Here is a 17,005-nt window from a genome sequence, read left to right on the forward strand (position 1 = left end):
GCACCAGGTTCAAGAGGCCAAAGAAGAACCAGAGCCAGTAAACAAGACAGAGTGTTATTAGTGGGAAACTTATATACAGAGCGGTCCAGTGGCAGCAGGCTGGACAGGAGGACCACGTCGTCTAGTGGTGGCAGGCTGGACAGAACCACACGGTCCAGTGACAGCAGGCTGGACAGGAGGACCACATGTTCTAGCGGTGGCAGGCTGGGCAGAACCGCTGCCACTTGTAAAAAGCGTGCAGTTTATAGAGCATTTTCACTTAGCACCCTTCCCCTAACAAACTCCAGCTGGCAACCTTCATTGAACTCAAAGGGTCTTGATCCATAGGACAGGGCGGGGGCTCAGATGTTCCTCATAGATGAGAAAGTAATCTCCAGGTTTGCCACTCCCAGTTCCTCAAAAGTCCAAATACACATTCAGGTGTGTCTGCCACACAGCATCATTCTCAGGGTATGCTTAAGTAATTGCTGTCAGGTATTGCTGTCTACCATACAGGGGACTCCTAGGAAAGTTTTCCTCACTGTTAAATGGGACACACAAGAAGAGAAAGGCATTGACTTGGTGGTCTTTGTAGCCTCCTTATAACTATGTGAGCAAAACCCAAGGGGAAATAACAAGCCTAGGATGGTGGAGCAGAGAGAAAGACAGCACCGACCTTGGAAATGGCCCTTACGGCTGGTACCTCCTACGTTCTGTGTCTGGAGGCAAATATGTAGTACCCATTCCCCTTAGAGTCCAAAACCCTCAACATGATCGGTTTCCTCTCTCTAGCCAGACTAACTTTATTGTTTAATTCTTCCAGTGCAATAAGCCTTTTCCTCGCCTCCAAGTATTCAGTGCCTAGCTCATTAATAAATGCTTGATACATACTGGTTAAAAGTTAATGTTATGTTTTTAAAATAAAAGACTGATTATACACTGGATATTGATAAACTTGGGAATTTATAAGCTGAGTTGGGTTTTCACAGGAGCCAGGACAGCCCAGGCAATCCTTCATTTATATGGTATGTTTCTTTCTAATGCGCTCTTCACTGTGCTTCCCTTAACCTTCTCTCTTCCTCTCTCTTACCTTCTAGGCTGTTATCCTTGACATCTGCAGCAGCCCCTCCAAGCTGTGGAGACCAGGTCATCTGGAATGCCCATTTATGTCAATGGAAGAAAGAAAAAGGGGTCTCCTCCCATCCTCACCACTGCATTCTCCCACCAACCCTGCTCTTGTCCCACTTCCCACAACTCAATTGTTGACAATTTAACAGTGGGTTTCTGGAAACAGTGCTGCCTCCTTGATGGTCTACCTACCAGAGTTATTCCAACAGCAGGAATTTCAAGCCAGGTAAGGGGAGCCATGTCAGGCTGCCAGATGGTGGGGAAGACAGGTGTGGGTGAGCTGGCTTCAGACTAAAGAGGAGGGGATCAAGTGTTGGAATCACATTTGAGAAAAGGAGTCAAGTGAACTTCATTACCCATTACAGAGGCCTGTTATATCCTTTAGTGCTATTTGGACTTGGATTGAACCTGTGACAAATCCTTTTCTTATGCTTCTTCATCCCTACTTCCACGTTATATACGTTCCCCTTCTAATAAGGAGAAGTGACTATTACTAATTACCCTAGAACATAAATTTCATTTAAGATGTCACAATCAGATTATCATCTTCAGTTTTTCAGAGCTGCAAACTTCCCATGGTTATATGCAGGTAGTACTAAATGGACAGATCTGGGATCAAACTCAGGGCTTTCTGACTTTAAAATTCTTGTTCTGCTACCCTCCGAGTGGCCTAGGGTGATTTGCCCTAAACAGTTCACCTCTGTATGATGATGCCTCCATGCAGTGGGGCTTATGGAAAGTGAATGTGGAGCCTGAGGGCCTTAATCTTGAAGCAGGCTCTCTAGAAGGAAGCTTGTAGAAGGAGTGGGGACTCGATGAGATGCTGTTTTCTCATTGTGTTTCAGTGATGACTGAAAATTTGTTGCCAACATCTATCTGGAAACAATGTTTTCACGATCCACCACCCCACCCCTCCAAACCACTTTCTTGCACATACTCCAGAATAATAGACAGAAGAATTTAATACGTGTGATGCTTTGCCTTCCATTTACACTATCATAAATTACAAAGTATTGTTCACTTCACAAAATAAAACCATTTCCAGATAATTTTTTGACAGTATCAAGAAGTACATAAACTACAACAAACAAATCTGTACAGTTGGGAGGAGGGATAATAGCAGGGAAGAGGTCAAACCATTCTGACCTCCGTGTGCCAATGGAGTCCATCTGCATAGCCCTTGGGACTGTCCAGGTCAACAGTCACACGATGATGCTCCACGCAAAATAGTCATTCTCTTCTGCTCACTCCAAAGCAAGACTGGTGAGTTTACACAAATCATCTCAATCAAAGGAAAAGACATTGTAGTTGGATTTTTTAAAAATCTAGATTTACAGTTTTTGATGTTTTAAATGTTTCACCTATGTTACAAAATATAGAAATCTTGGTGTGAAAGGCTCATGCTAAGATAAATATAACCAAGTGAATGGAACTGTAGTAATAAAATCATATTATCCACACAGAGCTACTTTTGTCAAGGAGGAACAAATATTTGGTAAAAACCAACCTTATTATCACTTTAAAAAATAGGTTTGTAAAACAAAAATGAAAAACATTGACAATTATTCTGCAGATTCGCTTTTCACCAATACAGAAATGTGGCAAAAATACAATTCGATATTAACAGATGAATTCAGAGGGCTTGGCCGGGAAGAAAAGAGGGAAAGTGCTAACTTTTTACACAGACCAGATACATCCAGTGTTCTCAAATAATTTCAGGTAAAATGACCGCATTCTGTATCTTCTGGGATACACACTCATGATACGAAAAGACTATGACCAATTCCAAAGCATACTTTGGGAATTCACAAAATTTGTATGAATAGAAAGTTTGTGGACATTTCAGACCATCCTACAATTGCTATAAATATATACCATACAATAGAAGAATGCCAGTGCTTAAGTGCAAAAACTATCAAAAGCAGGAACACAAGGGGCAGGTGAAATTTCATTGAAAAGCACTGAGGAGGACAGAGGTATGTCAAGATAATACTGCATTCGTGGTCAACTTTTTCAGGGTGTCACAGCAAAATGAGGGACAAGGTACACAGGGTAATAACCAATGCCCTGCATTGAGTTCTATTTGCTAAAAATAACATTCTTGTGGCTAAAATAAAAATACATTTTACTTTTTGTAAGTGGAAAATGTGTAACTGTATCAAGTACCTTTATGAATTAAGTTCCCTTTTATTACCAATAAGACTGAAGTTTAAAGGTCTACATTGTTTTTTAATAAATTAAAGATGTATTAATCACTCTTCCAGCCAACCAGACATACATAGGAGGCACAGCAAAAGACCCAAGGTGAGGGGCTTCCCTCACCTTCACCCTTGTTCTCACGTGGAGGTGGCGCATGTCTATGAGACACAGTACCCTACTCGGCGATCCTCTGCAGTCCAGCAAATTCTAGCACTTGCTTGGAAAACAAATCAAGTGGTAAGAAATGTTTTTATTCCTTTAGCTTTGTCAACTTGGATGGGGCTGGGGCCATTCAGCTCATTTCCCTGATGGACTAGAATAAAACGTCTTCATTTTCTATTAAAATCTGCACAATCAGCTTTTGGTACCGCATATCATGCAGGGTGGTAAGGGTGCTGTCCTCAGGGGGCCTCATCAGAGTGGGCCCAAACACGATCCCCAGATTTTCTGCATTCATGAAATTGTCTTTTTCATTCATAGTAACCCTGCAAAACAAACATATAGAACAGAGACATTATGGAGACTTGAGGATTGATTATGTATGTAAGTCCCAAGAACATCTCTGGTTCAGGAAATTGCAAGAAAAAATTGGGAATCAGAATAGCAGAAAGGTATTTTTGGAAGGGTAATTTACTGATTTTTCATTTTAAATTGTTGACATTGCCTTCACCGGTGGAAATGAATTACTTATGTGAATCTGGCAGGAACACAATTTTTAAGATTAGAAAATTAGCCCTCCTTATTAAGTAAATGTGGAACTATCATTTAAGGAATACTGGTTTGTAGGGGCCGCAGCTTCTGAGGCTGGCCCATGGTCCTTTCATAGGCCTTATACAGAAGGCTTTTTTTTTTCCCCTCTTGTGCTTCCTGCTGGTCTGTATGCTGGAGAGTGGGAAGGGAAGGGCAGGATCCCTGTCTGCTGGGAGGACTGGTGCCAGAGGAGAAAGGTTATGTGTAGAATGGGCTGTCATGAATTTTGGAAGAGCCAGACCATTATCATGGGGTGGGGGAATGGCTGGAATGTTGCCAAATTGGAAGGCAGTTGGACATTATTTCTAGTTCCTACAGGATGAGGTCTACAGTAGTTGAAATTAAAAATTATCATTTCGACATCCAGCTAAGAACTGCAGAGCCTTTAAGAATAAAATTCAAACTGCAAAGTTGGTTTAATACCTTCCTCATGGAATAAAATTATAATCTCCCAGAGTTTTGTTTTCACAAATTTAAGTTTTAGAATGTTCATAATAGATGTAAAAGGGAGTGGGTTCTCCAAAAAAGAGCAAAATATAATTAAAATGTGTTTAGGTTGTGCGTAGAAAGCCATCAGTTTCTGTCTATTTCCTTATAACTCATTAGGATTAGCTATTAGTATTATTTTAAGGTCAACCCAGTTTGTGTCATGTACATGCCACAAAGCTAAGAAGGTTGGAAAGAGGACATTTCTCACCATCAAAGTGCTCACAGTTTCCTCTTCAGTCAGGCACTATGCCTCACCAAACAAGATGGCTAGCAAACCCACTGTGATAAAGATACAGTATTATTGGCATTTAAGGTTCAGCTGAAAGGTGTCAGCATTTTTTCTGGTAGTGGTACTTTGCCTTCCAAACTGTAACAACTGGATATTGATCACAATAAATATTTTACAGCTAATTGAAAGCCAGATGTGACACCCATAGTTTATTATCTAAAAATTACCTGTACTCCTAAATTCAATAAATTAATCAGAATGGGAATATTCTGGGCTAAATGTTACCATCACCTATCAATCACCCTGAATCTGAGCAACAATACCGTATGTCTTATAAGGTAGAAAAATAAAAACCTCAATACCTACTGTTTATACAGTCCTCAGTTTGCTTCTTTTCACTTACTAAGTAGATCTGTAAACTGGTCAATGTAGACAATTTTTGGTTCATTTTATCAAAGAATGGGCTGCTGCCAAGTATCTTTCAAAAACACAGAGGCACACAGATGTGCCCTGATCCCTCCAATGTTGTAACACCAATTCATCGACCTCATTACACATGTGCAGTGAAAGAGAGAGACACAAGGTTTAGGGAGAATAGTGTCCCAGAGGTTCTAGTGTCCCATAAACATCCAGACGTCTCCATCTCTGTCTCCCACACACTCAGACAGCTCTGTGTGTGGCAGGTACTCTCTGAGATGGACCTCAGTGATTCATGCCTCCTGGAATTCATACCCTGCATCCCTTCCCCTAAAGTATGGGCTGGACTTGATTTGCTTCTAACAGATAAAACATGGCAAAAGTAATAGGATGTCACTTCTGAGATTAGGTTACAAAAAGACTGTCTTTCATATTGGGTGCTCTTGCTTTTTTGTTCTGAGAGAAGCCAGTTGGCTTTTTGTGAGCTGCCTATGGAGAAATGCACAAGGAACTGAGGGTTGCCTCCGGCAAACTGTTGGTGAGGGAGTGAGGCCTTCAGTCCAACAGCCTTTAAGGAACTGAATCCTACCAGCAACCACCTGAGTGGGCTTGGAGATGGATGCTACCACCATCAAGCCTTCAGGAGTGAATTTTTTTTTCTTGAGACAGTCTCATTCTATTGCCCAGGATGGAGTGCAGTGGTGCAATCTTCGCTCACTGCAGCCTTCGTCTCCCGGGTTCAAGCAATTCTGTCTCAGCCTCCCGAGTAGCTGGGATTACAGGCCCATCAAGCCTTCAGATAAGACTGTGGCCTCATTACAGACCTTGAACTGGAGGCAGCCAGCTGAGTCACACCTGGATTCCTGACCCTTAGAAACTATGATATAATAAATGTTTACTGTTTTAAGCCACTAAGTTTTGGGAGCAATTTGTCACTTAATGAGAGAGAACTCACACATCCAGAAAAATAAGAGATCAGGCTGGGAGTGTGCTCTCCCAGGAGGCAGGCAGGCTCAGGAGCCTGGAAAGGGGCAAGCAACAGGGGGATGAATAGGACACAGAGTACAAGGCTTGTGTCAGATGAAGATGCAGACACAGAGGCAGAGTAGTTAAAGGCTGTGCATCAGCCTGCCTGGGATCCTGCCTTCACCTCTTCAAATCAGCTATGTAACCTCCCCAAGTGTCAGCAATCTCACGAGTGACACAAGGCCCCTAATGGCACCCCTTTCTTTTTTTTCTTTTGAGATGGAGTCTCGCTCTGTCGCCCAGGCTGGAGTGCAGTGGCACGATCTCGGCTCACTGCCAGCTCCGCCTCCTGGGTTCACACCATTCTCCTGCCTCAGCCTCCCGAGTAGCTGGGACTACAGGCGCCCGCCACCACACCCAGCTAATTTTTTGGTATTTTTAGTAGAGACAGGGTTTCCCGTGTTAGACAGGATGGTCTCAATCTCCTGACCTCGTGATCCACCTGCCTCGGCCTCCCAAAGTGCTGGGATTACAGGCATGAGCCACCGCAGTGGCGCCCCTTTCATAGGGATGATACACTGAAAGTGCCTGGGGTGGTTCCTGGCACAGTGAAACTCCAGCAGTTATGGCTGGGGCTGGAGGCTTAGTCCCCTCAGTGGGCTGGGGAGGAATGCTGTCCACTTTTCCTCATGCATTAACCGCTCTAGGAGCAGAGCAGGCTTTGTGCATGAAGCATGAGCTTACTTTTTGAGGTGAATCATTAGGTACCGGAGGGTTTCATAGTGGGCAGGAGGCAGCAGCATCAGCACTTCATGGACGGCTTCCAGCCTCTCATCTGCATTGGAGATTTCTGTGAAGTTCACACATGATGGGTATTAGTTCAGAGTGTGGCATTCAAGTTTTCAGAGAAGTAACAAGAAGCTTTTGTTTAAGCCAGAAGTGGGGGAAGGATTCTAATAAATTCATGCAATCCAAGCACTGTTTCACTTAATCAATTTGTTGGTGTCCTGTGTCATTCAGAAAGTGTTTGAGGCTGAGCACCACATGCTTATTGAATGTCCTCTGGGTGGCCAGAGGCTGGACACTGTCCTTGCCCTCCATGAATCTGTAAGCCAGCAGAATGCATACAGTCAGGGAGCATATGTGCAGACTGTGCTTTGCCTTCTTCTGAACACTAGATTTGCTAGAAATATCCCTCCTGCAAGTTTTAATTTAAACTGCACCACATACAGTAGTATTCCCTTGAAGTTGTCTAATGAGTCTTTCCCTGGCAGACTTCTACAACCTAATACATTTTACAAGGCAAGGACATTGGCAATGAGCCACCCAACTCAGCCTGCACTCATGGCACTTCTCACCGTAGCGTTGGCATGCTTAACCCCGGTGCACAGCCCAGGTTAGGAAGTGGAGACTGGACACATTAACAATGGGAGGAAGAGTACATGCTTCTGGCTTTTGGGTCTCTGATAGGTACTGGCAGCTACTCAAAGAAAACCCTCCTGCTATTCCTCCTGGAGTAGAGGATATCTAGATGCTAGAACCTTCTTTGCCAGGACCACTAGGGCCCCAGAAGGAGGGAATATTCTTACTGGGGTCAGGGCCTCAGCTCATCTGAAGAGTGCATCTCACACTGATCCCAGCCTGCTTTTGTGTCTCCCCATCAGGTATCTCATTACTATATTTAACAGCATACCTAAACTTTTCAACCTTTAAAGGTTTTTTTTTTTTTTTTTATTAAAACAACAACAATAACAAGCAAAAACTTCCTCAAAGTGAGCTTGACTTGTGTCATGTGTCTCAGCATCTGAATCTCCCTTTGGTCACTTTTGCCTCTTCCTGGGCAAAGTGTAGCCCCCTTCCCCGAGACCTGCCCCCTTTTCACTCTATTCCTCTCTCATACAGCAGTGGGCCCAAGTGCCAAACACTGAATGAGCAACCCTGGGGTGATGGAAGGCAAATCCTGATGTCCCATTCCTGGACACATGAGCTCAGCTCTCCAAGCCTTGCTGTTCTTCTCTGTAAAATGGGATTATAATATTTGCCACATGGGGTACATGAGAGAATTAAACTAGAAGGCACTGGTGAGACATTCTAGTATACTGCTTGACACAGTGTATTCTGGCCTACTATTCATTTTGAACAGCATCAATAGACAAAACTTGGCTGTGACTTTAACTGATTAGGAATGAAATTCTGCCTAACAGATAAAAGTAGTTAATCTAGACCAAGCTTGTCCAACCCACAGCCTATGGACTGCACATGCCCAGGACAGCTTTGAATATGGCCCAGCACAAATTTGTAAACCTTAAAACATTATAAGATTTTAAAATAATTTATTTTAAAAATTATTAAAAATTATCATTAAAGCTATCATTGGCCGGGCGCGGTGGCTCACGCTTGTAATCCCAGCACTTTGGGAGGCCGAGGTGGGCGGATCACGAGGTCAGGAGATCGAGACATCGGTGAAACCCCGTCTCTACTAAAAATACAAAAAAATTAGCCGGGCGTGGTGGCGGGCGCCTGTAGTCCCAGCTACTCGGAGAGGCTCAGGCAGGAGAATTGCTTGAACCTGGGAGGCGGAGCTTGCAGTGAGCCGAGATTGCGCCACTGCACTCCAGCCTGGGCCACAGAGCAAGACTCTGTCTCAAAAAAAAAAAAAAAAAAAAAAGCTATCATTAATGTTAATATATTTTATGTGTGGCCCAAGACAATTATTCTTCTTCCAATGTGGTCCAAGGAAGACAAAAGATTGGATCCCCATGATCTAGTCAGTCCTCATTGAAGATTTTTTTTTTCTGCTACAGAAATATTCATGCTTTCAACATATAATAGGCCTGACTGTGTTGGTTCCCAGCATACAAGGAACGATGTGGACAGAACTGCCTGACACATACATCAGCCCACAGAGTTCTTAGAACTGGTTCAACTCAGCTGTTGAACTACGCCTGATCATCTATTTATTGTTGTGCCCTCACTTGACAAGACAGGCACAAATGCAATAATTTAAACAGTTCTGAGTTTTAATTTTCTGAAGGTCAAAAGCATTGTACTTAAAAATTTGGTATAAATAAAAAATTAATTTGAAGTACTTACTTGCTGCATCTATAAATTTGGAGTAGGTATCATATGTGATGACAGGGATGGGTAAGTCTCTGAAATACAGTTTAAGGGCTCCAGTGATGATGTTTATGTCTGGATAGACATTGGCAGATATATCGGCCTTCTCACCATCTGAAAAACAATCAGTGATCCAAGTCCTAATTAGGACCTTATTTCACCAAGGCATGTACAGAAAGAAAAAAAAAAAAAATCCAATGATGAATGCTCCCTGACAAGTCTCAGCTAACTCTTTTGGCTTCTAGTAACACTGAAGTGTAGGAGGCAACAGAAAGGAGTTTGGTGAGAGGGAGGTAGGCTCTGAGGGTTTGTGCAGGCAAACGGGTGAAAAAACAAACTTCAAACAGTGATTTGGGTCCCAGCCCCTGGTAATTTGCTAAATAGAAATTTAGCACAATAATTTGTATTATAGACACTAAGGTTCATAATAAAATGACAATCTAATCTGAAACAACAGAATATCAAGAAGCTCTAATACATCTCCACCAGTGTTTTTTAGACTTGGATTTGGAAGTCACGTTCACAAAATGATTGTTGAATAGTTTCAGTTCTTACTGTTTCTTTCAGGCTCACTAAAGGGTTTGTTTGTTTTTAACTTGATCCTTCCTCCCTGATCCCCTAGGACTTTAATCTGGGAAACTTTACCCTTTCCTCTTGGATATGTGATGTTATATTTCTTATCATTCTTTTTTTTGTGTGTGAGACAGAATCTCACTCTGTAGCCCAGGCTGGAGTGCAGTGGTGCAATCTCGGTTCACTGCAACCTCCACCTCCTGGGTTCAAGCAATTCTCGTGCCTCAGCCTCCTGAGTAGCTGGGATTCCAGGGACGTGCCACCATGCCTGGCTAATTTTTCTATTTTTAGTAGAGAGGGGGTTTCACTATGTTGGCCAGGCCGGTCTCGAACTCCTACCTCAAGTGATCCACCTGTCTCGGCTTCCCAAAGTGCTGGGATTACAGGTGTGAGCCACTGCGCCTGGCCTATTTTGACAGTTATTTCACTTCAGCACTTTAAATATATTATGCTAATGTATCTGGTATTTATTGTTGGTCCAAAATTATTTCTTTGTAGGCAGTACAAAGGATCAGCACAGAAGTTTTGACCTTCTCTGTTTCCAACCCCCAAAGTGCTGGGATTCTAGGCCTCAGCCACCGTGCCCGGCCTATATTTCTTACCATTTCTAACAATAACTCTCAAGACATTTTTTGACTTTTAGTTTTACCGTTAGGAAATACCAGTCCAATTTGTCACAGATTATGACTTTTTTGGATAAAAATGTTTTATTCATATAGGAATTCTTAATATCTTTTGCATAAAGAATTAAAAGAATAAATGCCTCAGCAAATTGGGTTCTGAAGATTAAAAAAAGCTGTTGATGTATAGAAAAAAATAAAAGCATAGAAGATATGCCATGTTGATTTCATTATTTACATATTTAGCAAACAGTTATTGAGAATCTGTCATGTGCCAAGCACCATTAAGCCCTGATGAACCAAGGAAAAGAGATACTCTCTGCCAACCAACAGTTCTAGTTAGACTGACAGTCAGACATGCAACTCAACAATGACAAGGAAATGGGAAGATGGCTACGCTGAAGAAGTGTGGAGAATGTGGGGGGATGTGGAAAAAGGAAGTGGTGCTCTGAGGTTAGCTTGGGGCAGTCAGCAAGGCTTCCTCAAGGAGGAAAGGCTTGAGCTGACCCCTGATTACAGGTGTTTGCCAGGCAGAGAGGTGAATACATTTCAGATAGACGGGACAATGTCAGCCAAGGCACTTCTTCATGGCAACAAATAGGGTGTATTTTAGGATTGCTGGAGTGTACAGTACAGTAGGGAGGAGGAACTGGAGAGAAGTCTAAAGAGAGAGGGAGGGCTACCTCACTGATTTCATATACCACACTACAAAGTAAAGGCTCTATCCAGTAGGGGTTCCATGTCTTGACTGGCTGTACCAGAATTATTTGGATTGCTTATTAGAAATACAGATTCTTGGGCTTATCCAGCTTTCTGAATGAGTCTTCAAGTTGGGTCCCAGTGACCCATATTTTTAACAGGATCCCCAGGATGGCCATGATACCTGACTTAAGAGATAGTATGTTCTAGAGAATATACACCACAGTTATAAAGAACAAAAGCAGTTCCCTCCTACATGTCCACTGCCTTCCCCTACATTAGTGCTGGGGGTGCCCTCCCATCCCTATGATCCCTTCTTTGGAGCTTTGAGAGAATGAGATGAATGGGATCGTGAGACGGGATGCAGACGGGTACTCCAATGCCATGTGGATTGTCTGCCCATTGACAGTGATCACTTGTCAATGGCTGCGAAGGAAACACTTCACCCAGTGAGGAAGAAACATGAGATTTGTAAGCCATTATTCCTCCATTTCTTGAAGAACAACTCTTAGTAGTTCTGAAACCCCTTTTCTACTATGATTAAAATCTAGTTCCAAATGAGAAGGGTGTTAGGATGTCAGATGGCATTCAAGAAAGTAAAGCTTACCTCTGTCAAATGCCATTTTGACATCTTCAATGTGTTCAGTGAACCCAGAGACTCTGTAAAGGCCTTCCGATTTTAATCCTGTTAGAGAGAGAAAGAGACTGACTTTAGCTTCTTGAAACATCTAAAAAAAAAAGATGACTCTAATTTCATGTCTACACTACATGCTATCAGGAAATGAGCAAACATAGACAGTGATTTTATTTATCACATACTGTTGCATCAGAACTTGGGACTTGTCTGTCTCAATTTCCAGGCAAGTCTGTTCTCATTTGCCCATGTAGCAGTGGAGATCTCAATGGAAATCCAGTCTTCATCCTTCCCTGCTTTGCAAAGAGGACCAATATTTAAGATTCTCATGGACCATTCCTTTACTTCCTTTCCTTTGTTCATGAGCTTGCTGGACATGAATTTCATCATTGTAGGAAGCAACCTGGCTTTCTTCCTAGCATCATCTTTATTAATTTTTGTGGGTACATAGTAGGTGTATATATTTATGGGGTATATGAGATATTTTGATACAGGCATAAGATGTGTAATAATCACAGCAGGGTAAATGGGGTACCTAGCATCTTAATCCATGTGCTATATTATACGTAGCACTGTACTAGATACATACGTGTATGTATGTGGGTATCTAATCTGTATTACTCTGATTTTATTGGAAAAAATTAGACTATTACAGGCTTTCATGTTTACTTGTAAATAAGACTATGTTAACTGTTTAATTAAAAATGATTACTTGTTATGCTTTTAGACAACTGATGATACAAACAGATGCAGGAAAATAAAGTTTTAGTTATTGCTTCTGGAAATTGGATCACTACAAATTTAGGCTAAGACAAAAAGACTTGGTTTCTATTCCTGGAGCTTATTGATTTGTTGAGATATGTCCTAAAAATGAGTCAGTTCCCAAAAGTATGAGCAGGGATAAAGGACCGGATTTCAGACTTTGTATGTCACAAACTAGCTGCTATCAAAACTATAGCTACAGTAAAAATAAGCAAACAAATAGCTTCTGCTGCTGCTGCCATATATTCTGCCAAACTCTTGATAACTCACATATTCTCCTGTTTTTTCATTTGGAAAACATTTATGGAGTATGTATTATCTGCCATATATAAGGGTCTTCATTAGGTATGCATCAGAGACAACAAATACGTGGCGTAAATCACGAATACTTCCCCTCATCCCTCCTGTGACCATGACAGATGCTCTTAGTTGATCTCAGCCCTTTTTCCCACTGAGCCCTATTTAGCCTCAGAATTCTTCTCAGTTCCAGTTGTTCAGGGGACCACTACTGATCAAGTGGAGTTGTCACACAAGACGAAACCTGTGGGTCATCCTGTTCTAAGATGTTGGTGCATATGAGCACATCTCATTCCAGTTGGAACATGCACTGCCACAGAGGCACAGACCCAGTGGATTATGGGAGCCCCTAGCAGTGAACAATGAACCCTGCCTGTTGATGGATGAATCAAAGTTCTGGCTTCTGGTGAGGCTCTCTGGCTCATAGATGGCCACCTTCTCTCACACATCCTTTCCTTGGTATATGTGCACGGAGAGTGAGAGAGAGAGCTTGCTCTTTGGTGTCTCTTCTCATAAGGACATTAGTCATAATGTTTAGGTTCCCTCCCTCAGGACCTCAATTAGCCTTAATGACTTCTTTGGAGACCTCCATCTCCAAAGACAATCACACTGGAGATTAGGGCTTCAATATGTAAATTTGGTGGGGCAGGGGACACAAACATTCAGCCATAAGATTCACTGAGTCACTTCCAAAGAAATCCAGGTTTTCAAGGAATGTAGAAAAATCCATGCTTTTGTTCTCACTCATAAGTGGGAGTTGAACAGTGAGAACACATGGACACAGGGAGGGGAACACCACACACCAGGGCCTGTTGGAGGGTGGGGGTCAAGGGGAAGGGAAGTATTAGGACAAATACCTAATGCATACAGGGCCTAAGACTTAGATGACAGGTTGATGGGTGCAGCAAATCACCATGGCACATGTATACCTATGTAACAAACCTGCACATTCCGCACATGTATCCCGGAACTTAAAATAAAAAAAAAAAATCTATGCCTTATACTATATGCCAAGTTGTATGGTTTGGATTATAATTAAATGGGGGTAATTTTCCTGACTAGCCCATGCTTCACTGAGCAAAGCGTCACCCTATATTACATCGAGATGCTTTTTTAAGAAGCTAATCTTTGAAGGAAATGATAAAGGATAGTTAGAGTTTGCCAGAGTAGCAGAAGCTGCCAGCTATCCTTCCAATATTTGTTCTCCCATTCTTCTGTTGTAACAGAACCTTTGATTTTTAGAATAATATCCATTGCAGTGGCCATTAAACTCTGGCCCATGTGAGAGCAGAAGTGACATTTACAGCTTCTGTGGCCTTGAAGGAACTGAGCATGCTCTTTTCCACTTCCCGCTGAGTGAAATGCAGATGAGATGGTGGTGGCCAACTGCGATTGTGCATGCAGGATAGCACTCAATCAGGACAGAGCAACAAGCTGCAGTGTCTGGGTTCCTGCCACGGGGGAACAGACTATTCCTGGACTGCTCCTGGGTATCTGGACTATTACTGGGGAAACAAATAGATTTCTAGATTTCTATCTTGTCAAAGGCACTGTTATTCAGGGTCTCTGTGACAGCATTGAGATGTACAGCCTACATAACATAGTTAGACAGATTTGGAGGTGGAGGTATGGGTCTGGGTTATTCCAAGAAAAGGCAAAATTAACACAGATTGAGTTCGGTGGATCGGACATTGTACTAGGTCCATTTATGTATCAAGTCACTTTAATCCTCACCAACCACCTTATGAGGTACAGTTGATTCCATTCATATTATAGACGAAGAAACAGATATGCAAATGTAGTAAGTAACTTGCCCAAGGTCATACTACAGCCAGTAAGAGACAGGGCTGAGAATTCAACTTCAAATCCTTGATCTTTTCACTCTACCACATCATGCAGAGACAAATGAACATAAAAGAACATTTGGAGAACAATAAGGAATTTTTTTATGGATGGAAGACAGGGAAAAGTGTTGGTAGTGGTGGCCCCACAGCTGGGAATGTGGGTATCATACAAATTTCTCCCAGTCCATTCTCTGGTTCTGCTTGCATGCTTAGGCCCCTAATACCTGGGGCTCTAATCCCTGTGCTGTGACTCTTTTGGCATCAATTCCTAATTTGTGCTACTCTATCTCGCCCTTGTACTAGGCAAACTTAGTGCAGTGCCCCCTATTCTTAAATGTTAGACATGTCAGTAATTATCATGCCTGAATTATCAGTTGTCTTTGGTAAGGATCACAATGGGAGGACCCCAGCTTCTTCAGAAAAGCCCTGATTGCAGGCTCTGGAGAGGCTGATAATCTGACCCCAAATTGCAGGGCCTAGGGCCACTTGTCCCAACCACTCATCCAGAGGCAGGGAATCCCTCCTTTCCTCTTACCCAGTTTAGCCACTGGATTAATATGTTCACCAGATCCCAAAGCACTCATTAAGCTCTGTCACCCACAGTGGTGAAAACATAGAAGGCATTTCTTACACTCTGGGATTAAATTAGCAAGTTCTCAGGGAACAGGATAGCTCTGGTTTTCCCCCTCCACAGAAAAGGGAATAATTTCCTCTCTCTAAAAGGGTTGGGATAATAAGCTATGACATCCTCTTTAGTTGTGCTTTGGAAAAAATGGGGTAGTTGACCAATGAATATATATGTATAAAATATATTAAGCCAATTAGGACACAATAATGGATAGCCAGTATAACAGAATGATACATGGAAAAAGTGGTTTAAGCCTTATAGAAAGGCTCTATACATGGCCAATCACCCAAATTATATCTGGCAACTTCAGTGAACATTTTGATACCGAACAGTGGCCAAAGAAAGCACAAATAAAGGAAAAGTGACTCATGTACAACATAAAGAACATTTTTTGAAATGTTTCTATCTTCCTTGTTTCCTTTATTTTTCATTGCATAGATCTTTTAAATCTTTGAACTCTCCTCTTTGAAATAAACATTGAATATTAAGAGCACATTTTTATATGGCAGGAGATGTATGTGTTACTCAGCAATTTCTTATTTAACAGAAGCACCTTTTTTTTCAAAGCTCCAGTTCAGGCCTCACCTCTGCCATAACCCTTCTCATTGTCCTTAAATAGGATTAAAACATTTTCCTTTGTGACTCCATGGTACCTTGAACATGGCCATCCACAATGTTTATTTATTTGCTCCCGATTGCCCACTCTAAAGTATGAATTTCTTCCATGCCTCAGCCTGCCGAGTAGCTGGAACTACAAGTATGCACCACCACACCTGGCTAATTTTTTAAAAAAATTTTGTAGAGATGGGGGTCTCACTATGTTGCCCACATTGGTCTTGAACTCCTGGGCTCAGGCGATTGTCTGGCCTCAGCTTCCAAAAAGTGCTGGGATTACAGGCGTGAGCCACTGCACCCAGCTGAAGTATGAATTTCTTGAAGGTGAGAATGGTGACCTTTATTACCTCAATGCCTAGCATATAATAAATGTTCAGTAAATATTTTTTGAATGCATATATGCATGGTTTATATATACAATGGTAATTGATATAGCTGGTTGGATTGAGTCTACCTGTGAGAGAGAGAGTGCGTGTGTGTGTGCACACGTGCGTAGGTCATTTTCCCAACAAGAGTAGTAGAGCAACTCTGTTTCCTTGACAACAGTAAAAACAAACAATAAAAATAAAATCACTATACTACTATAATAGGAAGTATTTTCCAAACCTCTTGCTTCAATTTCCCGAATGCATATGTCCACCACCATGGGTCTCTGAGTGTTGTGAGCCTTCACAAGTGTTGTGAGGTCACAACAGTACACTTTCTTGATCCTCTTGAGATCAGGTTGGCAGTCATTGGGAACGTGCTTGGAACACTGTTTGTGTACGTTCAATCCACAGTCTGTAAACAAAGAAGCCACATTAGCCTAGCCCAGCCCTTTTGTCTAAGCACAACACAAATTATATGTTGCCAAAAATAAAAATATCACCACCCAAGGGTTTGACATATTTCTCTGGAATATCTATCCCGTTTCTAGGTGATACTCTCTACAGGATAAATACGAGTATCATCTCTAATCACTAAACCCTTATATGATTCCATGTTTTTCATTAAGCCTTCTCTGTCACTGGACCTTAAGAACAGAACATCTGAGGCAGCTTAGGTAATTGATCAGGTTTT

General features: G+C 42.0%; 1 protein-coding gene across 6 annotated transcripts in view; it reads right to left on the reverse strand.

Annotated features, from left to right (window-relative positions):
* Window positions 1-2,051: 2,051 nt before the first annotated feature.
* Window positions 2,052-17,005, reverse strand: part of CHN2 (chimerin 2) — a 321,473-nt gene continuing 306,519 nt past the window's right edge. For all 6 annotated transcript variants that reach the window (XM_032758423.2, XM_032758428.2, XM_032758432.2 and 3 more), the window contains 5 exons: window positions 16,553-16,726; window positions 11,774-11,851; window positions 9,251-9,388; window positions 6,902-7,007; window positions 2,052-3,791 (listed from right to left, as the gene is read on the reverse strand). In XM_032758423.2, coding sequence (XP_032614314.1) covers window positions 3,620-3,791; window positions 6,902-7,007; window positions 9,251-9,388; window positions 11,774-11,851; window positions 16,553-16,726 — 668 coding nt within the window. In that variant the 3' untranslated portion in view covers window positions 2,052-3,619. The remainder of the gene's footprint in view (window positions 3,792-6,901; window positions 7,008-9,250; window positions 9,389-11,773; window positions 11,852-16,552; window positions 16,727-17,005) is intronic.

The sequence above is a fragment of the Hylobates moloch genome, unplaced genomic scaffold, assembly GCF_009828535.3.
Source record: "Hylobates moloch isolate HMO894 unplaced genomic scaffold, HMol_V3 SCAFFOLD_1, whole genome shotgun sequence".
Taxonomy (NCBI): domain Eukaryota; kingdom Metazoa; phylum Chordata; class Mammalia; order Primates; family Hylobatidae; genus Hylobates; species Hylobates moloch.